The sequence below is a fragment of the Zonotrichia albicollis genome, chromosome 3 (genome assembly GCF_047830755.1).
Source record: "Zonotrichia albicollis isolate bZonAlb1 chromosome 3, bZonAlb1.hap1, whole genome shotgun sequence".
NCBI classification, from domain to species: Eukaryota; Metazoa; Chordata; class Aves; order Passeriformes; family Passerellidae; genus Zonotrichia; species Zonotrichia albicollis.
This window is the reverse complement of record NC_133821.1, coordinates 13,737,524-13,762,323: the sequence shown is the minus strand read 5'-3', so window position 1 is coordinate 13,762,323 and position 24,800 is coordinate 13,737,524. Positions and strand designations below refer to the sequence as shown.

Below are 24,800 nucleotides of genomic sequence, written 5' to 3'. Positions count from 1 at the left end.
ATCTCAAACTTATTTTTCACACTCTCCCTTCTAAAGATATGAGGGCATTATTGGTTCAAAACAATTTGGAGTGTTAACATTTGCTCATTTCTACTAAAAAAAGAAAGAACAGATATAGTTTGAATTAAAAAGAGAAATCATTGGTCTGTTGCAACAGAAACAGTTTTAACAGGTTAAAATCCATTCAGCTATCACACACATAAAAATCAAACAACCAAAAAAACCCCAACAACAAAAACAAACCCAACAACCCATCCCACACCTCAGTTCAGAGAGCTCATGACAAAGTTGCATTCAAGAACATTTCATTGAAAGCAGACAGGATTACAGACCATGTTTCTACAAAAGATTAGAAGTTTCTATGAGGAAAACTACCCATAAAAATAAATGAATACTGGATTCAGCAAGGTACACAGTAGAAACATTCCAGTTCAAGTAGTGTGACCCACTCCCAGAGCCCACCTCAGAGAGCAGCCCATGACATTATTTGCATGACTTTGGGTATCCTCTGCTGTGGGTTTCAGCAGTGCAAATGCTCCTGCATCCTACAGGGAAAAAGTACCTGAGGAACAGCTGAAAAGTATGTAACTCACAACTTACTGTATGTACTTTCTTTTATGGCAAATTCTTTCAGGCAGGACCCACAGTCACTGGACACACGCAGAGAGATGACTTTCCTCTGCAGCCTTGCAGATTTCCTAACCAGAAATATCTGTTGTGGAGAAGGCAGAAGGACATGGTATTAGCTTCATCACAGATGCCAGAATAAATACAGATCATATACAAAAAGGAACCACAACAATCCCATGATGTCTGCTCTAAAACATACTGTAAATTCACTTGGTCATTACTGTAGTGGGTCTAACACCTGGGTATAAAATTGTCGCAGACATCTTTTATGAAAAATCCTTTCCTTAGGATTTTTCCTCCTGAGAAGCTGAGAGGCCTCAGGAACAAAATGTAAACATTGATTATCTGCTGCTGTGGAATGCAACAGGTGGGTCTGTGATTGTATGCTTGTAATTAATGGCCAATCACAGCCCAGCTGGCTCAGACAGAGAGCCCGAGTCACAAACCTTTGTTATCATTCTTTGCTATTCTACTCTTAGCTGGCCTTCTGATGAAACCTTTTCTTCTATTCTTTTAGTATAGTTTTAATGTAATATATATCATAAAATAATAAATCAGCCTTCTGAAACATGGAGTCAGATCCTCGTCTCTTCTCTCATCCTAAAAACCCCTGTGAACACCGTCACATAAAATGGCAGCACAACATTTGGGAAAAGCACGTCCTTAAAGAAACTGAGATTCTTCTTACCCCAGGAGGCTGTGTCTGCAAAATTTCCAAGGCTTCAGCATCGTTCAGACCAAGCTGCAGCCACACAGAGTGGGTATGGAGGAGCTTGTCCAATATGCTCAGCTTGTTGGATAGGCTGTCATATCCAGAGTCCCGGGGGCAGCTTTTGACATCATTTTTTTCAGGAGAGATATTATCCATATCCTTGATTAGACTGTGGAAAATTTAGAAAAAACAATTAGAAATGTTAACATCTTATGAACAATCACTTAGGTCCGTGAACAGAATTACCACAAAGCTCATGTGCTGCTGACACTCTGGGCTGGTACTTATCCTACTGAGAATTCTTATATTTAGCATACACAAAAATTCTTTTTAAAGGTTCTCAGTTCAAAGCCAGCTTGAAGATAAGCCTTAGCATTCTTCTGTGAGGTTGGAGAAATTCAGCCATCACTTCAGGTACCCTTGTATGCGCAGATGTGATTGAGAGAATGTTTCACTTGCCTTCTTTGCTGTGCTAAGATATGGAAAAACTTCTCTTCAAGGATATTTATGCAATTCAGACACTTTTATTGCCAGATTGATTGCACATGCTGCAACCCACAGAAATCCTGGTCTCTCATGCCTGACAGAAAAATCTGTTCAATACTCTGACAATGGAGCAGCCCACTACCTATTGGTGACCACTGCACCTGACACAAGAACTTTATCTGTCTTCACAACCAAGTCCACAAACCATCACTTCACCTTATGCCCAGACTACTGTCTCTGCTCCAGCAGCTCTGTTGCCTTCACAGCTGCATATCCATCTTTGCTCCCCTCTGCTAAGAGGTCACGGTGAGAGGAGGTGAGAAAGAGATGAGAAACCCAAGAAAGAAACAAGAAAAAAAAAGTTAAATCGCCAAATAATCCTCCCTAAGGCAGAGTTTCCTTAAAAAATATGTCATAAGTGGCAGTCACTTCTTATCATAATCCTGCTAAGTTCTGCAGATATTTACATTTTTTTTCCATTTTTGCCATGAAAGGTCCTTACCTCATATTTTAATACTACACTTTCCAGGATCAGAAACAAGTAAGGAATTGTATAGTTATGCTCCAAATTCCTTTGGCTGTGGATTGACTGCTATGTGAGAAATAAAAGCTTAAGCTAAGTGTGAATGTGACAAGATAATGTAAAGTTAAAATGTATTTGGAGCAGGGCATCTGAAGTTACTGCTACACTCAGTATTAAAGTAGAATCCTTGGAGGCTGCAGATTCTTGTTATTAAAAATCCAAATAAACAGAATACTTGGAGAACTCCTTTTGTTATGCAGAGCTTCACCACCACCCATACAGTACAGAACACCCAGTACAAGTGCACATGTGTTGCTGGCTCAAATTCCTCATTTTTGAGCTAGAAGTACATCCCGTGGTTCTCCCCATGCTAGAAATCACTATGAAGCAGTTATTCTGGTAACAGCTTCCTGATGATAAAATTCAGGAAGAGACAAGAAGCACCCTGCAGAGGATGTGTTCCCCTTGCAGACTTTTTCTGCAGCAGGAGAGGACAACACAGCTCCACCTCCCCACTGCACACTGTGCAGCTCTCCTGAATTCCCTGCTTTGGACAGGCCCCAAGCATCACTAACAGCATTTACCACCCTCATTATGCCAGCTCCTGTTCCCTCAGCAAGCAGGGACAGAGTTCACATGCACAGGAGCAAGGAATACTTTCAAAACAAACAAAAAGCCTCTCTGCTCCCCCTGCAAAAAACCTCTCACCAAAGAAAATAAGCTGAACCAAATTAAAACCCACCAACCAAACAACAGAAAAACCCCCAAACTACCAAACTGCTCTCTTCAGCAACTTGCAGAATCTCTGCAGAGGGCAAGCAAGGAAAGTAAATGGGGAAGAGAACTTTCACTGTATGATCAGCTAAGAGCAGGCAAAATCATTTGACATTTCATTACCTGGATCAATTACCACTAGCAGAGTTTGCCTATTTATTTTTCCTCTTTCTGTTTGCTTATTTATGATGTGATGCTTTTCGGATTTCCAAGGCATCTCAGATGCAGATGATTTCCTCCCCTGCCCACAAGCATCAGAAGCTTCTACTAACAGCCAGTATGCCTTCAAGGGGCACAAAATACACAAACACACTGGGTGCAGGAGGGAAGTGCTTTTTACATCAGTCATGAGCAGGTCTGAAACTGCCTCAGTAGGAATACTGGCTTCCCTTTTCAACCAGTCCCAGCAAAGCCTAGTGTTGCAATGGAGGAATCTCCAAGAAATCAAATCATGAACCACAAAAGTGTTTTCCTGAGCTGTAAATACTGTTTAGAAATTCCCCACTCACCCTCAGTGCCAGTTAGCTGCATTACAAACCACAGGGAGCTGTGGCAAAGTACAAGTTATACACCAATGCTGGCTGCAAGCTTAGACAGATACAAATCATTTCCACTCCCCTTGGTCAGGAGGTGAAAAACCAAATATGCTGCAAGGGGGAATACATCCAAGAGGGAAAAGTGGTTTTCCTGCTAAGGACAGCTACCTCACATTCAAAAGGTGTGTGACTGGGATGAGCTAGAATGCTGGCATTGCTTGATACCACAAAACAACCCAAAGCTGGCAAGAGTTTGCACTTAGGGTCTTAGGGTCACAATGTTCCTCTTTGCTATGACTGGCTTTGTGCTGTCCCACAACCCCTAGACCACCATAAATTGGAACGGGGAACTGTGGCATTCACATTTTCTGAAAAATCCCTTTGCCCAGGATTTTTCTCCTGGGAAGATGAGAAGCCTCAGAGAAAAAGGAAAACAATAATTATGTCATTTGCTTCTCCTGTGTTGTGCTCATGTGGAATGTGTTTGGAGATTGTTTACCCACAATTGATTGTTCCATTGGATTCTGGTGTGAGTTGTTTTGACTCTTTGGCCAATCAGTGCCAAGCTGAGTTGGGACTCTGGAAAGAGTCACAAGTTTTCATTATTATCTTTTTAGCCTTCTGTAAGTATCCTTTCGGTATTCTTTAGTAGAGTATTCTTTAATATAATATAGCATCATAAAGTAATAAATTTGCCTTCTGAGAACATGGAGTCAGATTCATCATTCCTTCTGTCAGGAAGAGGGTCAAATACAAACAAGGGTCAAATACAAAAGGAACTTTTCAGGTTTTTTGAACCTCCAGGTACTTACATGCATAATCCCTCCCACATGCTGAGGTCCAAGGAGGAAACTCTCTGACTTACATACACAGGCACCTCCTTAAGGCAGCTGCTTCTGCTCCCTCAAGAAATAAACCCAAGATTCTCAATATCTGATTCAGAATTTCTGCCACTCCTAAACACAAATGGTTCAAACAGCACCAATGCAACTTGGATAAATCTGCACTAGAATGTTATTGCAACCTGTGGTAAGGTAAACAGGAATATGAAACACTTTTTAAAAATTAATTTCTTTTCCGAAATGATAAAGAAGGAGGCAGAGAGAAACATCTAACCTGGTAAACTCTGGGAAAAGCACACCTTGGAAAAAGCACATCCGGCAAACCACATACAACCTACAAGAAGCCGCTTCCCAAGGCCTGGGAGCAAATGCAGTAAAAAACCCCCACTGGTCTGTTTTGACAGCCTATTTGCAGTGGTCTAGCACTACTGAGCATCATATTCCCAGTTTACTTTTTTGTTCTTAAAATAATTTTAATTAATGATCTGGGCATTAGACATACAGTCAGACCCTGACACATGGAAGTTCTCAAAACTCAGTAAGTGTTAGAGTTAGACTAAAATTATTTGGGACTGGGATGTGTGTGGAACTACTCTGGAAACAATTGCATGGAAAGAATAACCATTTGAATTTATGAGCAACAGATTAACTCATGTACTGAACTAGAATAAGAAGTTCCTGTAACCTAAATGCTAGGAAAATATGCTCAAAAATTATGTATATTATGCAACAACTAAATTCCTCTCCTGGTTTTACTTTCGGGTAGGAGGATGTTTGGTTGGTTGGTTTGTGTTGTTTGTTTGGGAGTTTGAAAAAGAAAAAAAAGATTCCTGATAAAAGACAATCTGATCAGGTCACAGCAAACTCAAAATCAAAACACAAATCAGCCTTAATGAATGGTGTGCTTTAATTCAGAGCTGCTACACAGTTCCTCTTCAGTGAGAAAGGTAGGCTTAAACACTATTCACAATGAACTAAAGAAAACACATGACTCATGCAAGTTTCCTTAGATTTGACAAAACCCATAAACACGTGGGAAGTACAGAGAGGTAACTGCCAAGATAAACAATGCAGTGCTGCATCCTGATTAGACTCAACTCACAGTGAAAATGACAAGGATCAGGCTCAAGCTTTGAACCAGGATGATCCTTGGTCATGATGTGAACGTTGCTCCAGTCCCACAGCAGTTAACCACCTCACAGTTTGACTATTTTCCTGGATTTCTGTAAATCCAGCAGCTCTTTATAACCCTGCCCAGTCTATACAGTGATACTGAACATCAGCTGGGAGGGGCAGAGAGCCACTGCTAACTTCCTCCTGGATGCCATTGCAGCCAAAAGGACAAGACAAGGCAGCTGGGAAGGAGGTTTCTGGACACTTGCCAGCCTGTCAGCAATAGCAGAAATTATTCCCTGTGCTGGACAGAAGATGGCTCTGCTGAAGTGGAAAAGAACAGTGTGAGGGCTGTGCAGGGCAGGACACAAGGCAGGGAGCAAAGCTCTGCCCTGCTCCTTCCACAGGAACAGAACAGGAAGGGAATGAGATGCTGCAGCTGCCACCAGCAGCAAAGCATCCCTGAACTATTCCCTGGGAAGTGCCCTGGAGCTTTACAGTCTTCCCTCCAGGACAGCAGGAAGAGCTGGCCCCTCATGGACATTCACATGGATTTGCAGAGGGCCTGGGGTCACCTAAAAGATCATCCAGGTGCCACCAGACCTGTCCCACATGCTCCTGGGCTGCCACTGCATGCAGGAGCTCTCTTGTTACTCTTTCAAAGGTCACTGGAATGGCATGACAGAAACCTGTCCCACTGATTGCCTTTTCTGACAACTCCACTCATTTGAATTATTGAGACAAACGTCTCAATAGAGGAAAAAAGTGAGGCATCAAAACAGTGGGATACTGAAACAGTCCCTCCTAAAACACATTTTTGCAAGCCTGTTTTTTTGCCTGGCTTTTACAAGCCAAAGTGAGCCCTTGAATCATTCTTGTAGGAAATGGAGTCATAGTCTTGTCACAGTCTTGTATGTATGGAATCATACTGTATGGAAAGGAGAAATGAGCCCAAAATAAAGGAGTATATAAGATGAGGAGTATAAATCTGAAAGTCACCACATAACCACAAAAAACCTCAAACCACACTACTAAGGCTGCAGACACACAATTTCATGTCCTTATCTTTCTGAATTCCGCTGAGAGCTCTGCAATGCCTTTCCAGAACTGCCCTGGGTGGCTGTGGTACCTGCTAAGGTGGAAAAAGAGCAAGAAAAATGGACATTCCACTGAGCTCAAATATCCCTAGATGCAAATCCAAAGGTCATTTCTACACACCAACTGCTGAACAGCAGAAAGCAGTAAGAAAACTCCATTAACTGCCAGGTTTTAAATTAACCCCAAGGAAATAAAGTTATGACAGTAAACACAGCCTTGTGAGGTGTCTAGTTTAAATAAGAATTCTGGAAAACTCTTGTTGAAATTACTATAATCTTGCTCTGTAGCACTATATTTAAAAAAAAGGTGTCAGTGCACAACTAATTACTTAACTTACCAACTTTGACACAACTTCTTCCTTACATAGAAGCAGGCAGTTCAGAATTTTGTAGACACAGTAGGTTTGACTTTAGCTCATTTATTCAGCCTTCATATTTCACATTATCATCTTGAAAATATATTTTTTGATGGCTATTATTATTTTTCATGGAAATTTCGTTATTCATTTTTTTATGTTAAGTTTATCTTTATCTTAATTTTTATTTTAGGTTTACTTTATCTTAAACCAAAATATGTTTTGCAGTCAAGATTAACAAATTAAGATTAAAAATCTGTTAAAAAAATCAATAAAAAGAAAACTCATGATCTGTAAAATGGGGAGGTTTAGTTGACTGTTTCCAGCTAAGTGCTTCCACCAAGATTTTAAATCAGTAGACCTTAGCCTTTCATACATATGATGTATTCAAAGACACAAGAAGCCTTTTCTTTACTGAAAAGTAGCTGATGATCTCTGAACTTAATTAGCTGAATTGACAAAAATGAAGAAAATATCCTTTCTGTCCCTCTAAAAGAACTCTCAAAAGCTCTGAAACTTGAGTAATGTTAAACCAGGGCCATAGCCAAGAACTTTAATTAGTTCAACTGTCTGACATTCTTTACTACTTGGCCAACAAAGCTGCTGCTTAATGTTTTTGAAAATAATCTACACATGCTTTGCTCTAAGTTCTAGCAGATTTCAACAGAATTCACAGGAAGAAAAAGAGCTAAAAATCTTGGATGTAATTCTAAAAACAATTTTCCACTTCATTAACTCACTGCTAGAAGAACAAAGCCCACCAGCTCCAGGGCTGGCCTGGACCATGCAGTCAGATAAAACACAACACCTACCACTGGTGGCTTTCCTCTTGCAGCAAATATTTCAGGTAAGTACAAAAATGTTCTCTTGTTAACACCAGGACTAAAATATTGATTATCCTCCAGATATTTAGCAGATGTAAGTGTTCAAGAAAAGCCAAAATGTTGGGGTCCCATTCTGCCCACTCAAAGGTATAATTTTCTTTTTTTTATGTGCAAGTTACTCATATATAAATTAACCTAAACACATAACCCACATATGCATCAGCTCATAGCAGTCAATATTTTACTTCCTAACCTGAGGGCACAAATAATTCATGTTATTGTATCTTGAATCTTCAAAAAGCCATTTGAAGCAATGCACATTTTGTCTTTACAGCATGAAGCAAAGCTGTGCCACAGACAATGGTAATAATAGCAGTAGTTTCCTGCTTTACACATTCATCAGTATCCAAGGCTTTTAACAACAAAGTGAAGCTCAGTTGCAATTAGAAGATATTAAGGCAAATACACCAAACAACTGAATCTCCTGCACAAAGACAAATTCCTTGGATCAAGAGCAAAATTATCTACACCTCCTATGCTGCCAGGGAGAAAACTGCTAGGACATAAGCCACCCAAGAAGAAAGCACAATGAAAACATTCCTGTTGTGGTAGACTCTCCAGAACCATGAAAATAAACATTTTAATCACCTTTGCCAATCAGTAGATTCATCTTCCACTGGGGGATCTGTCTGTACCATCTCCTGTTTCAGTTCTCCGATTTCTGAGGCAATTGTGTCAATGAGCTAGAAAGGGACAAAAATAGTATGACATCAAGTGAGTGGAAGAGGCGTGGAAAAGAAGCCAGGGCAAGTTTAGTCACCAGAGATTGCAAACTTTTTCTTTTTTTGTAAAATCGTATCCTATTTGGACTTCCCCTTGCAAAGGAACAAGTAAGGGTTGGGGCCATGTTTAAAGGTTCAGAGGAAAAGTAATTCCTGTTCCGTGCCAGAACAAAACCTTCCAGTTTGGTTAGCCTTTTAATTTCAATGGATTGAATTTGCAGCCTACACAACTGAATTTGCAGTTGTGCATTATACAACATCTTACAAGAACTAAATTATTTAGCTGTTTGTACCTTTTACCTTCTCAAAAAAAAAATTAGAAGAATTCCATGTACAAGAGTTTTACTTCAGAAGGGACACTAATCCAGAATTACAATGCTGTGGAGGATGAAAAGCAATGAAGCAAGAAGGGAGTGGGTGGCTGCTTTTCACATTAGGTTTTGGACTCCACTTGAACACAACAATTCAATTAAAAAAGAACTGCCTTGCAACCCTTCAGCTCAGGTAGAACACCAACCTAATTCTGGGTATGAGGGCAAAAACTCATTTTAAGGTAGGCAAGATTAGCACTGAGGTTGTATTGTGAGAAATGCAGAATTTGCTAGCCAGACTTCAGGGAAACATTTTGTTGAGCAGAAACCAACCATGAAATTTGCAAAGCCTGCTCTCTTGAACACTTCTTTGTAGCCAATGCATCAAGTTTGCTTGCCATGCCCACCACAAGAGCCTATAAACCCTAACAGATTTCCCTCTCTCCTACCAGGAGGGAAGCCAATAAAAGGTTTGCAGTGATGTAACAATCTCTACCACCACCCCTGCACATCAGAACAAACAAAAAGCCTGGAATATCAAGCAAAACCAGCTTTGGGTCCAAGTCAGAACAGTTTTCACAGCTGCCCTGAAGGTGTGAGCCTGGGTCCCACTCAGGGCAGGCAACTCAGTACAGCAGCATTTGCAAAGAATTGTAGGCATCATTTTCCTAAATAGTTACATTGAAATTTTTCCTCCACCCCAGGAATTCACACTCTCCTCTGCTGAACACCATTATTCCAATCAATTCAAATGAAGTTTTAGTCTGCTTACAACTGGCCAACTCCAATAACTGAACCTTATGTAAGAATGAATTACCATTACCCACACCCTAAGGGTTTTCTTCTGTCCAAGTCAGAGTTCAAAGTGTTGGAAATTATATGAAGTTTAGCATTTTTTAATATAACTTTAGTCAGGAAGAAAGGAATTGAAGTTTCTTTTCAAAGGACTGTTCCACCACAAGGTCTGATGAGCTTAACATCTCAGCAGACTGGGAGCAGCACACAAAATAGAAAATACACAAAAGATAACAACAATTAATGAATGTCAACTCCAAACATCACCCTTGGCATAGTCCAAGACTCCTGGTCTGGGAAGAGATAGATAAGAGAATGAAGAATGAGAAACTAATCAACATTAAAGGCAAACCAATAACCCAGAGGAAACCAAATACAACTGAGTTAACTCTGTTAGCAGGCTTTGACCTGAGCTATGATAAAACCCATCTCCCCCCCAGAAAACAAACTCTCGGCAAAGAACTCTCATCCAAAATGTGCTAACAGCCAAGTAATCTTAATGCTTTTGAATTTGTATGCCTGCCTTGAAGAGAACTCTGCAGAAATTATTCCTGAGAGGAATTCTTCCATGTTTAGCAATTTTGTTTCTCCTTCTAAAGAGGACTTGCACAAAATGGCACCTTTCAAGCAGCCTTATGCTCACATTCTATTCTACAGGCTACATTTCTTGGGTGTGCTACATAGCCCCCATGACAAATCAGTCTCTAAAAAGACTCTTAGTCTCTAAAAAATCAACACTCTGGGCAAGGAAACCAGGTTAAAGTGTGGCATCAAACCCCAGACTGACCTGTGAAGTTCCCCAGGATGGAACACACCACAACCCAACCAAGACCAATCACCTACCACCCTGAACTCCACTTGAACTAAAACACTGACCTCTAGGAAGAAACCCCTCATTTTTTTCTAGAATAAACCACCAATATTTTCTGCAATTTCCAACTAATTTTCCTTAAATTCTCTTTAATGACAAAAAAAGTTGCTCTTCCCTTGATTCACAAAAATCTTATGGAGTCACATCATTTGTGTATCCTTGCAATTACCTGACCCATCCTGTTACAACAGAATTTTTCTACAAAAATGTGAGGTGCAGTCATGATTTTATGACAGCATTTCCCAGTATTTAGGGCCAATGAAGCTTCTGGGGATTACACAGCACACATGATGCACAGGTGACCAGCATCACACAAGGTGAGCTGTTAATAATAACCTGTTTCTACAAAACACAGGAAGGATCCTGGCTATGTACTATTATTAGCTCCAGCCCTGAGGAAACAAGCAGCAGCAGAAGGCTCTGCCTTTTTAGTGCAAAGCTAAGAATATCAGAATTCTTCAAAGACACCTCTCTATTTGCAACAAGTATGGTACCTCTTTGGCTGGAAATAATGGGAAAACTCATCCCTTTGTTTCAACAGACTTGAAATCAACACAGTAAGTGCAAGAGAAGTGGATGTATACATTTGTCAGAGGCCTCTGTTAGTGTAAAACAGCATACATGAACCCAATGACTTAAATAGTAATCAGAAGAAATCTTGTTTAGGTCTGTGAAATAGATATTACCCTGCTATGCTATAGAAAGAGGAAGTTTATCTGAAAAATGCATTTGGAAATATGACATCTTCTCAGGTGGTTAATTAAGCAGTATTTCATAAAAAACAAAATTAAAATGAGATCTTCTATAACATCATAAAACAGCTATTTTTGTGTGCAATGATTTTTCCTTTGGAATTTATTTCTGATAAAGCACAGTTCTGTAAATTCAAAAGACACTACAGTATAACCGCTGTAAACCCAAATAATAATTATGACTCAGGCAACATGAATTCACACAGCAGCCCAGTACAGTACTGCCTAACCAAATCTATCCTAAACACTAGATTGCCAAATACCCATGTACTAACTGTTTACATTCCTAACATCCATGAACGAAATGATGAAATGCAAACATCTTAAACCACAGCATTTCCTTTCATAAAGCACCACACTCTGCTTATTGTCAATTGATTCAGAACTCTATGAGACTGAGCTCAGCTTTTGGGAGCTGGCAAGTGTGACAGTGGAACTCTACATACAGCCCACAACCATGGCACCTCAGCATTCCCTTACCATAACACAACATTTTTTGCTTTGCATCGTCCAGGATGTTTTACAAGCAGTAAAAATGTGTGTTCATCAGAAGCAAGTCACTCCCAAGGGTTCCAGTCACATTTGTGAAGCTGCTCTACTGACACTCACATCCCTGTGCATCAGGGAAAGCAAGGACATGCCCAGGACCAGATATAGACAGTGCCTCTCCCAGAAACCCAGCATAACTACAGCTCTTATTACTCACTGGACTTGAAGAGTTTCCTATTCCCAAGAGGAAGACAGGTGGTTTTGATTTGATGTCTGCTCCCAGACATTTTTAGAAAAAACTGCGTGACAACTGAATTCCTGCTCTTTGTGTTCAAATGTAAATAAGCTTGTACAGAGAATTAACAAAATTGCCATCATTCTGAGAAGCACTAAAAGAGTCAGCCAAGATGACCAGTGCAGAATGTTTCCAAGCCCTGAGATTTACAAGAACTCAAGAGGAAAAGGTAAGATGGGTGCTTCTAATCGGGCAAGGGGACACGGGTTGAAGACAGCAAGATTAGAATCAGACTGGACAAATGAGCCTCAGCACTTACCACTCCCCCTTCCTGCCAGCATCTCATTTTTCATTCTTTCTGGAGACCTGCATCCTCTTTGGCATCACATCTTTTCTTTCCTGTTTTGATAAGCAGAACGTAGCAACCCTCACAGAGAGCTCTGTGTGAGGAGGTGGCCGAGTGCCAGAGATGAGCCCGTCTGAGAACGCTGCTGCTCAACTTGTGCAAGCCTCTGAATGCAATCCAATATTTTGATACACGTCTGCAGATTCTGGTGAGCTGTGAATTCTCAGGGCTGCTGACCTTGCTCAGTATCTTATTCATCAGAAACAAAGTTTTACCTGATGCTTGATTTTGGAACAGAAAAGCTTTGCTGGTATAAAACCTCTGATGCCAGTTCAGTAAACACTGGAACATTTTGATGAGCAGGAGGATAATTCAGTAAAGAGGACATTTGTCAGAGACATATACTCAGCCCCTTGCCTTACCACAGACTCTCTCTGTAATCACTGGCAAGCTATTGAGTCCCAGAATTATCCAAGACAAACCCCATCATTGCCTCATTCTTATTACTTGCTGGCTCTGAGCATTCACCAATCACAAGGTGTAGAGTCCACAGAATTTAGCCTCTAAAACTACAGACTTCTGCTCTGTCTAAAATGGGGACAGTACTGTCAAAAATAGGGACTTCTTCTCTGTCTAAAATGGGGACAAAACAGTGAAAAGAATGGCTGTGAAAAAAAACTAAGACATGGTTAGAAGCTGTAGCAATGAGAACTACTTAAGAACCAGAAAAGAAAAGATAAAGTTGGAATTTCCCAACTGGTATTTGTCAGCAATTTTTGTGGCAAATGTTGCTGAGAATGGTAAGATACTCCCTCAAGAAGATTTAAGTGCCCTGAGAATCTGCACACCAACATGGTAAAGGTTTCTTAAAAAGCACAATGTGAGAGCCATGTGCAAGGACAGGGGACAGTCTGCCCATGTGGGAGAGCATCCTGAAGAACAGATCAGCAGGGATAAAAGGCCATATCACGATTACTAGGTCTCCTAAACACAGACAGACAAAGCAAATTAAAATAATGCAAACTCAAAAAATCTGATGCGCCAAGTATTTTGCTTGCTCACCAGCTCAGCTGTAGCAAACAAATGTAGCTGTTGTCACAATTCTGCTCACATGGCAGAAGGAGAAAATAAAAGGTAATTTCACTGCACACACACAAGCTACCAGGTGCACTGCACACAGGCTGGGTGCAGCTTCCAGTCCCACATTCTGTGCTCAGAACCATGGTCCAACAGTGCAGCTTCCAAGGGCTAGGAAAAGGAGCTTGGAGGCATCTTATTCCCTGCCAGATGTCTTTAAGAAAATGTAGGACCTTAGTTTTCTAACTGACCATGTTTCTTGAAATTGCCCAGGCAGACTGCATTTCTAATCATTTAGAGTAACTGCAACCCCACCATCATCATGAACAAAACAGCTGTTCCAGCGTCTCTTTTCTACATAAGAATTACCTAAGGAAATCCCAAAGACTGCAGAAAATGACTGGGTGCTTGCTTACAGTCCCATCTGACATCAGGAGTCCCTCAGCATACACGCAAGAGATGACCTAGAGATATTTCTTGGAACTGAGAGAATTCCTTGCTGTGATTAGAAAATAGGGCTGTTCTCCCTCTTTGGCTATCAACAAGGCTGATGTTTGTACTCCTGAGTTATGAGAGGTAGCTGAAGTGTGCTGCAGAACTGAGAGGTGGCTCCTGTCACTGGATGATCCTGGTAACTGCTGGGCAAGGCAAAAGGAAACCACGATTGTTCATTTCCTAAAGATTTCCCCAAGGGAAATTTCTGCCCCAGAGGAAGAGAAGGAATGAAAACAGCAGCACCCCAAGATGGCAGCATCAATATCTTTTACTGGAAGAAGCTACAGCAAGTGATGAACAGTCTAAGGGATGTAAATTTTGTGAATTTTGATGGCTGCCTAAAGCAAAACCCTGCCCAGCAAGGCAGCCACTGTGACCCTGGCACATCATCTTTTGAAAACTGCAGTGGGTAACTCCTAGTGCAGCCTGGCTTCTTGGGATGCCAGTTGTTCTCAAAATAGACAAGGAAATGAAACCAATTTTCAATCCAGTAATGGAAATCATAAATCTGTACCACAGCTTTAAGTGACACAAATCTAGTTTATGAAGCCTCCAATAATTTTATGCCTGTGCAAAATAAAGATTATGTTCTCAGCATTAGCAGCAAAGAAAGCCATGACCTATTTTGCACCAAATATTCTACTCCATGTACAGAAAAAATATACATGTGAAATAACTGGGGGGTGATCTTAGCCACAAATCTGCCTGTAAAAAGAAGTGCTCAGTAAGTACTTCTCTTTTTACAGAAAAGGCTTACTATGTATCACAGAGAGCACTGCACATTCTGCTGTGCTCATTTCACATAAACCCAAGTATTTCATGTTCTGTTTAAGTATCCCATTTACCTTAAAGAAACTTCCTCTTTTGTCCACACAACGGCTTCTCATGGTCAAAGACGACATCTTCCCTGAGAAGACTCCTCTGTATGCCTTGATCTCCTAAAAGCAGACACATTTTTGTCATGGTTAGTCCAGTCTGTAGGAAATTCCTCTGCAATTCTAAGCCACAGAAACAGTCACAACAAGCCTTCTGCCAAACCCTTCCTGTCAACAACATCGTGCCATTTATTTCCTACCAGAGTCCTTCCATATCCCTTCAGTCCATTATTTTTCCATAAACTGCTTCAAAAATACAGTGTTACTCAGAGCTCTGTATCTCTCCCTTCTTTTCACAGCTGATCCTGTAGCTGTGACTCGATTTTAATGTGCTCATTAAAAAAGAATGCTAAAACATAATGATTGCTTTCTTTGTTTACTTGACCTCAGTCTGCAGTACAAACAGAACAAAATGTTAGATGTCATTACAATGCAGTCTCAAATATTACAGTATTAGCAGGACTTATCAGGAGGGGAAAAAAAGCAGTTTAAAATCACCCACAAGGGAGAAAACACTCTACCATTAAAGCAAAAACCAACAAACAACAACAAAAAGCCCAAACACCCCCAAAAAATGCTGCTTCAGATTTCTAAAATGCAACTGAGCCATATTCAAGTCAGGAACTGAAGATAAATTTAGGAAGAAACAGCATTTTCTGCTGTCAGGTAAACTGAAGGAACAGTTCAACACCCAGCACAATCCACTAATGCATCCATCAGTGAGGAAAATCAAGAGGGGGATCTCCATCTGAACTAGAGTAGCAGAGTTCCTCTAAAGTCACAACCAATTCACAGCAGTCATTTGTGAATCAGCTTCTGAACCAAGCAGGATTCAGTTCCATGGCTAAAAAGTCATCCTAGGATTTTTACAGGTGAGCTGTGACTGTATTTTAACACCCTAACTCTTTTCCTTGCACACACATTTTCCAACCACATAGCAGGGAGTTATGTTGGAAGTTTCAGTTACCAAAAGGGGCAAATAATACAAGTGCAAAACATTATAGAGACAGAGACACAGTTTTTGATCTGATACAAGCAGAAATTAAAATAAAAGGCTTCAGCAGCAGTGAACACCAAGTTCAGTGGTGTGGCTGCAGAGGGAGATGGAGCAGAACAAAGCAGCTGGGACAGAGAATGCTGACAGGTAAAACCCCAAATTTGACACACACCCCACACCAAACACATGCATGCTTTGCTTCCCTCTAATGCCTTAAGGGAAAGAATTGACAGGAGTGAGGAAGACCAAGGCAGAAGGGTTAAACGAAAAACACAGTCAAACAAAAGTACTTGAGGAAACAGAGAGGTACAAGCAGGAGCAAAGAAACATTTTAGTTTTAATATGTAGCAAGAGGCTTTAAATAGTTCATCTTGTTTCCAGAGGTCCTACCACAAAAGCACTAGAATTGGTTACATTTTTCCAAAAGCAGCCATGGCAGGAAGCTCAGCAACATGCCAGTTTTCCAAGCAGAGTCTGCAAACTTTGAAGGCTCAAAGTAAAATCTTGAATTCTGCACTGTTGTGAAAACCAAACACTGGGGAATGAGCAAGAGAAGACTAAAAAGAGTGCCAGAAAAAAATTTAAAAATAAAAAATTCCAACTTTCTTCCTAAATCAGTTTATTTAAAGGATACACTCCTGGTGAAGCTCTAAAGAATTGTGAACTGTGTTTCTTGAGCTAGAAGTGTGCTTAAATAACTTGACTGCATAATCCCATAAGAGATGATGTTCAGTGGGTGGTTTTGCAGGTGCTATTAAATGAGTTGAGCTCTGTCTCCTCATTTGCCACATACACAAGGGGACAGAACAGCTGGTCCCCTCTGGGGAGCATAAGAAATTATATATTTTTAAAACATCTTCTTTAGATCAATTTCTGGAAAGAAAATTTTCACCTGAGAGTGTTAAGGAGTTACATTAGAGGGTTATGAGCAAGATCCTGCAGTTGTCTGTACATCTCCATTCTCAGCCATTAATCACTCCATTTGCAAACAACAACCCCTTCACAATAAATCTCATGGGTTTTATTTTTTTTTTTCCAATTTAACCACAGGGATGTCTGCATGCAATCCTGTTACCAAAACAAGACCATGCTGGTATTTTTACATTCTCCACTCAAATGCACAGAGGAAGGAACACACTCACACACAGTTTGTGTACTTCAAAGAGTGGTATGACTCCAGTCAGAAGAAAGCCTCAAACAAAACCACTGCTTATTTCACTTGTAAGAGGTTCTGGAGCTCTAAATATACTAATCTAAATCTCTTCATAACTTCTATTACTGTCACTGTTTATGCAACATTACTGCTATCAGTAGGACCTTAACCCTGAGCTTCAGCTGGGCTCTTCTCAGCTCCACACAGCCTCAATCTCCACCACTTTTCATGGTTATAAGTAATTTCAAACTAATTTAGGGTAATCTAAATAATATTTCATGTCTGAGTGGGTTTTAGTATTTCTGACTAAAATCAGCACAATGGGAAACACTGCTGGGCTTCTTTGTGTTTGTTGGGAGGGTTCTTTTGGTGCAGATACTTCTTTTTCAATAACACAAGATATTAGGGCTTGCTGGTAAATGGACAGCCAGGCTGGGTGCAACACCCCAAAACCTGGGGGCAGGCTCCTACCTTGGAGCTGACAGTTATTTCTATATAATGCAGAAAAAGCTGCAGAAAAACAAACCCACTGTCAGGAGGCTCCATTTCTCTCCATAGCTGTGCACATCTGATCTTACTCAGATCCAAGGCAGGCTGGGAAACCACTGCTCTGAAGCTGTCCTTGTTGAATTTGGACAGCATGAGGCTGTCAGAAACAAAAAATCTCCATCCTCTGACTGAGAAGCTAGATGGAGCAAGTCAGCAAAGCTTGTCATCTGCTGCACCTACTGGAGAGAAGCCTTTTCTCCTCCTCCTGTGCTCCAGGCACTGAGGCAGATTCACCCAGACACTGCCCAGGTGCTGCCTGCCCAGAAACCAACATGGAAATGTCACCAGGCTGCAGGAGCCAGCTCACTGTGTAATTCATTCCTTCTGCCTGGCCATCTGGAGGGAAAAGCCTCCTCTGTGTCCCAGGGCTTTGTCCCAGCTCTCCCAGACACTCCCTACCCACAGCACTGCCTTCCTGCAGCTCCTGTGTGTGACCAACAGGACAGGGCAGGGACAAGCCATGATCTGTCTGCTTGGAAAACCTCCCTCAAGTCCAACGCTACTGCATGATGCTCATGCTCATGCAAACTGTATATTTCAAAAAAACAGGTGCTTTTTATCTGTCTTCCATTTCCTTCTCCTGCTGGTTTTCATTCACACAGGAATGCCAGAGCACCTTTCACTTGCTTGTATGCAATCTGATTTCTGACTCTTCATCAAAACAGCTCCTGCTTTACTCCCTCTACTGCAATTTTATTTAGATTTTTTGGTATGTTCTTATACTTAACTATATTAGACCACTGTGACCATGTTCACAGGGGTCTTAGGATGAGGGACGAGATGAGGATTTGACTCCATGTTTCAGAAGGCTTGATTTATTATTTTATTATATATATTACATTAAAACTATACTAAAAGAATAGAAGAAAGGATTTCATCAGAAGGCTAGCTAAGAATAGAAAGAGTGATAACAAAGGCTTGTGGCTCATGATTGGCAATTAATTAGAAACAACCAACATGGGCCAATCAAAGATTTACTTGTTGCATTCCACAGCAGCAGATAATCAATGTTTACAATTTGTTCCTGAGGCCTCTCAGCTTCTCAGGAGGAAAAATCCTAAAAAAAGGATTTTTCATCAAAGATGTCTGTGACAAGACCACCTCACTGGACTTTTCAGGATCCTTCCCTTTAATCCTCTCATTCCAATCCTGCTTTTACAAAGCAAAACATCCCATTTTCTTTAGCCCAAACTCCTAGCAAAGACAAAACAGTCTGTCTCTGCCTCCCCCAAGCTCAGCCACAGCAATCTGTACAAACTCCCTGCCCACAATCCTCCCACAATCCCAACTCTTCTCTTTCCTAAGGAATCAAGGCTGTCCAACTGCACTAGCTTCCTGTTCCTTAGTTCCTAACCAGGATTTTTGATTTTTTGGCCAACCTAACAAGACAAAAAGACAGCAGGAAGAGACTCCATGTATGCCACCACTGAAGGAAGATATTGACAGCTTTCCTTTTGCTGGTTGACCCACAGAATTATCACCTTTTTATTTTTCCTGCATTTTAAATGTGAGTTACCCCACTGAAGAAACTCAGTCTGCCCTCTTTCATTCTCTGCCTGTAAGGGCTGTGCAATCACTGGGCACAGACTCTCACAGAAACTACCTCAGGCAAATGAAGAAATGGTTTTACTGTTCTGCAGCCAAGAAAACACAGGAGAAAATATCACTCCAGACTTATGTATAAGCTGGCAAAGGTCACTGATGTCAGAACTAATGCTGGCTGCTACCTGTCAGAGCATGCCCTTGGCCAGCATGGGATACAGCTGGAATACAATCCCTACTGCCCCATAACAGAAAAGCATGGAAGCTAGGGAGAAGCTGCTACAGATGTACTTGTAAAACCTATTAGCATCATATTACGATCAATTTTTACAGCAATTTATAAATACACAGTATTAAAACAACTAAAATTAATTTGGTGAACCCATTTTCTGGTGGGTTAAAGTAGAAACCAGAAACGGGAAGGATAAATACATTTTACTTAATAAAAAAAAGTAAAAACAAACCACCCTCCTCAAATGCAACTCTACACTTGACAATGTGCCAAGTGATATACACAGTACTTCAGATTTTCAGCAAATGTAATCATCTTCATGCAGTTCATTTCCCTGTTCTCCCAGTGCATTTGCCAGTCCCAGGGAGCAGGCTGTGTTCATCTCTAACCTACAAAGCCCTGGTTTGTCCAATTACTCTGACCTTATCTGAATCTTGGCAAAATTAAACTTTTCCTTTTGAAAGTATTTCCTCTGAGAAGCTGACTGCAAGCCTCCTTCCAGGAACACAGATACAACTGAGCACAGTATCACTTTGAAAATCTATCAAATAAGACCTTCAGTCTGCAAACTATCACTGGTGCCAGGATCTGGCAGATCTCTCAACTCAAATGTTGCATTGTGTTAACACAGCTGTATCCACAAGCAAAATGTGAGGGGATTATGTAAAAAGAAATCCTAATTTCCATCATTCTTCCGGCTGCAGAAAGGGTTTACAGTTTTTTTTCATTTTTTTTTTTAATTCAAGTAATGCAAGGGCACATTACTTGTAGAAAACAAGTAAGACATACAGCAAAAATGGAAAGTAGAACTCTTTACACACTGGCGGATTTTTGTATTTTGCCATTTTTTTTAAAGAGTTTTAAAAACCTTGCAAATAACAAAAAATTCCCTCACCCTCATATTCCTTCAAGCACTCTTTATACTGTTTTTTGTTACCTAAACATAATAATGTGTTTGTGTGAGCTGCTCCCTGAAGAAAGCCACCACTATGAGGTCAGTGAGTACTTCAGTCAGTATTTCTGCCCTGGGTGTAAAGATGATTTTACAAAGCCATTCCCTACATGTAGGCAGAAGGGCCATGAGTGACTGCTTGCAATCCTTTTCAGGAAACAATGCTGTCTTCATAAACTGCAAAGGAAACAGAAATTTGCAACTTTCCAGAGGCAGTGAGGGGGGTCACAGGTAAACTCTATCAGTGCTGCTCATCTGGCTTAGCACAACAGTGATGCTAAATCACAGCCAGCTCTCCAAGGACACTCCACATCACCATGAGGGACAAGCCAGTGTTTAAGAAGCTGTGACCAGCACAGACTGATCTTCAGGGGCTGTGACAAGAAACCCAGCTGGACAGACTGAATTCCAGGGGCAGTGATCCAGTCTATGCATCAGTCATGGCATAAAGTGGGAACATCACTGCCAGATTTATCCACTGATCTTGCTACATCTGCTTTCAGCCTGTCATCACTCCTGCCTCAATCAATCTTTAGCCAGCAGGCTTATTTTTTCCCCTTGGTTCCAGATCCTATGTGCTGGCAGCCTTTTATGAGACTAAAGGATAAATAGGAGTTATTACTTTGAACTTGTTTTAGTACAGCACTCTCAGGAGAGACTTTAAGTCCCATCAGATTTTGGGCAGATCCACTGTCTCACTCCCAGCTGTCTATCCACCTCTTTTATCTACAAAGCCATAAATCCAGAAATGAAAGCATCTGAAAATCCCATCTGAAGGGCACAAGATTCATCCTGGCTCTGCTCCCATCAACAAGAGCAGACATGGCATCACTCTTTCCAGCAGAAGCACACAGTTATGCAAACACTGACTGCCTCAGAAAAGCCAATCCTCAAAAAAGCTTCCTACAAGAGCTTTGTATGAGCAGGGCATGTTGCAAAAGCACAGCACCCCACCAGGAGAGCTCTGTTTGCTGCTAGCACGGTCCCTCTGCACCCCTTCCCAAGTTTCTTCTTCCTCTCCTCCACTAAACAACCTCTTCCTGCTTGCTCCCATGGCATACTTTCCACATTACTGAAAGGGAATAAAACCCCAAGTCATTTCCTCTGGCACAGCATTCAGTCATGGAGGATACTACCAAGTCTCTTATAAGAGAATGATTGTTTGTTGATACATTCATGTCTTGTTTTGCCTCTGGAAATGTCAGGGAAATAAATATAGGAAGAGATTGACTTTGATTTGGATAACCTTTCAGAAGGTTTTTATTCTTCCCAAATTCCCTGGCTACATACCTCACAAAAACTAATGTTTCTTGCAGTATTTCTGTAATTTCCACTTACTATTCCTGCCAAAACCACTGAATAATAAAAAGAATAACATTCACAAGTGTTTTCAAACATCTTTAAAAAGTTTAACGTAGAGCTGTGCTTCCTGGGAGAAGCAAGCAAAAGTAATTGTATGAATTACAATATTAGATTCACAGTCTGGAGAAACTCCAGAATTCCTAGTGACACTTTAATGCAAAGGGACACGGGGTTCAGCACCTACATCTAGATGGACACGTCACTTTGAAGCCACTCCCCCTTGTCCCACCTTAACACATTTCTTCCTTGTGGCAGAGTCTCATCTACATCAAAGCCTGTGCTCATTTTGCTCAATGCTTCCAGAAAAGCTTCAGCTGATTTCCAGTAAGAGCAATTCTCTATTCAGGGCTAGGGGAACAGAAATCCTTTTGATAAATTCTTCTTCACATAATTCATTGAAAAGGATTGCATTTGTTCACCTAAAGCAACACACAAATGGGAAACAATGGCAGACAGATCTAAAAGTTATTTGACCTAAAAAGTAAATATGAGACGTGGACACAAATGGGAAATAATGGCAGATAGATCTAAAAGTTGTTTCACCTAAAAAGTAAATATGAGACGTGGACACAAATGGGAAATAATGGCATATAGATCTAAAAGTTGTTTCACCTAAAAAGTAAATATGAGACGTGGACACAAATGGGAAATAATGGCAGATAGATCTAAAAGTTGTTTCACCTAAAAAGTAAATATGAGACATGGACTGCAAGACAGAAAAGTGATCTTAAAGGAACTGCAAAACCTGTGATTTTTAAAGCCCTAAATATCTTTTAGGCTCTTTATTACTAAAAAAAAAAAAAAAAGGAAAAATGTGAAGTAGTTTGTATACCACAAACAATGACAAATATATCTTCTTTTATGCAATAGCATTTTCTAGTTGTGTTTGTTGCATCACCAATATGCTTAACAGGTATCTGTTTGTAAGAAAATAACTCCTTATAATAGTAAGCAATGGTTTCATTATTCCCTATGAAACGTTTTGCAAAAACTGCTGTTCAGGAGGCAGCCAATGCCAAAGAAACTACATCCTGCATTTCACAGAATCAACAGAAATATTTGCATGGATGGCCATAATTACTGGAATGAGTTAGCACAGGGCATTACATGGTGTGCAAGAAGAATCTGTAAGATCAGGAGCCCCTTGGGCTGTTATTCCAAGCTCCATGTAAAAGCTTGTGCTGGGCACCTCAGCTTCAGCACAGACCAATGATTAACCAGGGAACCAACACCCCTCTCTTTATTCTGGTGTTGACCTTATGCTCATCTTTGTGTGACACATTCAAAAGATAATATGTAAAGGCCACTAATCTAATGGTTTAGCTATTAACTGAGGAGTCAGATCATCAGAAATGCACCACACTTGGCACCTTGCTTTTTGGATAGCTCCCAGTGACAGAAGCTGCTCATTTCCAGTACACAGGCTGCTCTTCCTCTGAGCCGAGTACACTAAGTTAAATATAGACTGCTTTATTTCAGCTGAGTCCATGGTAAAGGCTCGTACTTGAAATTTCTTAAACAAAACTGTTAAGATGTAATCACCTGGGATACTTCTCACCTTAGCCCTTAGCATTAGTTAGGAATAATTTCACCCTTTCTTCTTTATTCACACTTTCAGCATATTACATGAAATAGTAAATTTTGTGGACCACAGAAACTCAGGTTTTATACCAAACACTAAGTTCACAAGCACCAAGGAGACAAACCTAAACAGTGTAGCATTGTATTTAAAACAGAAAGATTCATTTTGGGATTCCAGGAAGCATATGTGCCCTCTCTGGTCTATGCGCAGTCCAGAAGTACCAGAGTTTATGCACTCTTGTGATTTAAGAAATGGGCCTCACATTTGGTGAGAACTTTGATGTGTAATTAGTTTTTGTTCCCCATGAAAACTGAGAACAGCACTGCCCTACGTCAGAGGGTTTTCTCATTGAGTGAACCCCTCAGAAATGACAATTCCAGACACTGGAAACAGGGGTGACTCACAGGAACCCCTCAGTGTCACCAGGACACGAGCACAGGAAAGAAAGGTGGGAGCAGAGGAGTGGGACAAGGTCCCAAGCCCCTGATCAGCCTGCAGGGAGGGCTGGACCAGCTCAATTCTGCAATCCCCTTCTAACCTCTGGTTTTTGCAAAGACGTCACAGAGTGGGAAGGGGAAGGAATGGGGAAGTTGTGCTGGGGAGGGTGGGCATTATTCTTGGTGGGGTTTTGGTTTGTTTTGTTTGCCTCTTTTGCAATACCAAAATATCAGAGGAAAAGCATAAATTTTTCTTTCTCAGTTTCACAGCGGGGGGAGACTTCCACTGCTCCAAAACCCATTTTTACGTTTCATCACAATGGAATTGCTAAATTTGCATAACCCAAAAGGAAGCATTAAGTCAAAAAGCATAATATCAGCTTCAATAATATAATATAAAGCTTAAATAATAATTATAAAGCATAATCAGCTTAAACAATTAATAAATCAGACTTTTAACTTTGTATTTATTAGCAAATGACACACCCCCAAGCACAAAAAACTGTGGGAAAAAGAACAACTAAACTTGGAGCAAACAAATTAATATACTGTTGGAACTACATATCAATAGGAAGGATAAAAATTTGGATGTATGTTTTTTACAGGGACAATCTAAACAAACCATAACTATTATTTATCTACCACTGGGAAATGTTTAAAAATACCCTGGGCAGCTCACCTAGTAAGTGATATGCAAATATTTATCCAAGTTTAAACAAATGAGGAAAAACTGCAGTGATGTAACCTGATTTTTCACCCCTAAAGCAAGTACCCTAAGTGTTGTAGGTCACCTAGTGTGAAGGCAGTGAAATTTCTGAAAGGATCCATTTTCAAGCTGCCTGTTTAAGAATGCAAAGCATTCCACATCCTGAACAACACCAAGTGACTAACCTGAGGGCACTCCAGCTGCAGGGGCGGATTTGCTTTCTGTTCAATAACAATTTTGTTTGCTTGTCGTTAGTTGTATTTGCACTAGTGCTTTCTGACCAAGAGGTTAATGCAATCCAGCAGACTGCATGAGGAAGATCACGTGAGTTTTTGTGGTTGCACTGTTTATTTTAAACAGCTGGACA

At 40.6% G+C, this 24,800-nt stretch overlaps 1 protein-coding gene across 5 annotated transcripts in view; it reads right to left on the bottom strand.

Annotated features, from left to right (window-relative positions):
• Positions 1–24,800, bottom strand: part of RIN2 (Ras and Rab interactor 2) — a 65,713-nt gene that overhangs the window by 24,251 nt on the left and 16,662 nt on the right. For 4 of the 5 annotated variants that reach the window (XM_005486771.4, XM_074536760.1, XM_074536761.1 and 1 more), the window contains exons 2-5: positions 14,892–14,984; positions 8,542–8,636; positions 1,319–1,511; positions 601–712 (exon numbers count right to left, since the gene is read on the bottom strand). In XM_005486771.4, the coding sequence (XP_005486828.2) occupies positions 601–712; positions 1,319–1,511; positions 8,542–8,636; positions 14,892–14,948 (457 nt within the window). In that variant the 5' untranslated portion in view covers positions 14,949–14,984. Of the gene's footprint in view, positions 1–600; positions 713–1,318; positions 1,512–8,541; positions 8,637–14,891; positions 14,985–24,800 lie in introns of those variants that run through there. The other variant, XM_026793276.2, reaches the window with a different exon arrangement.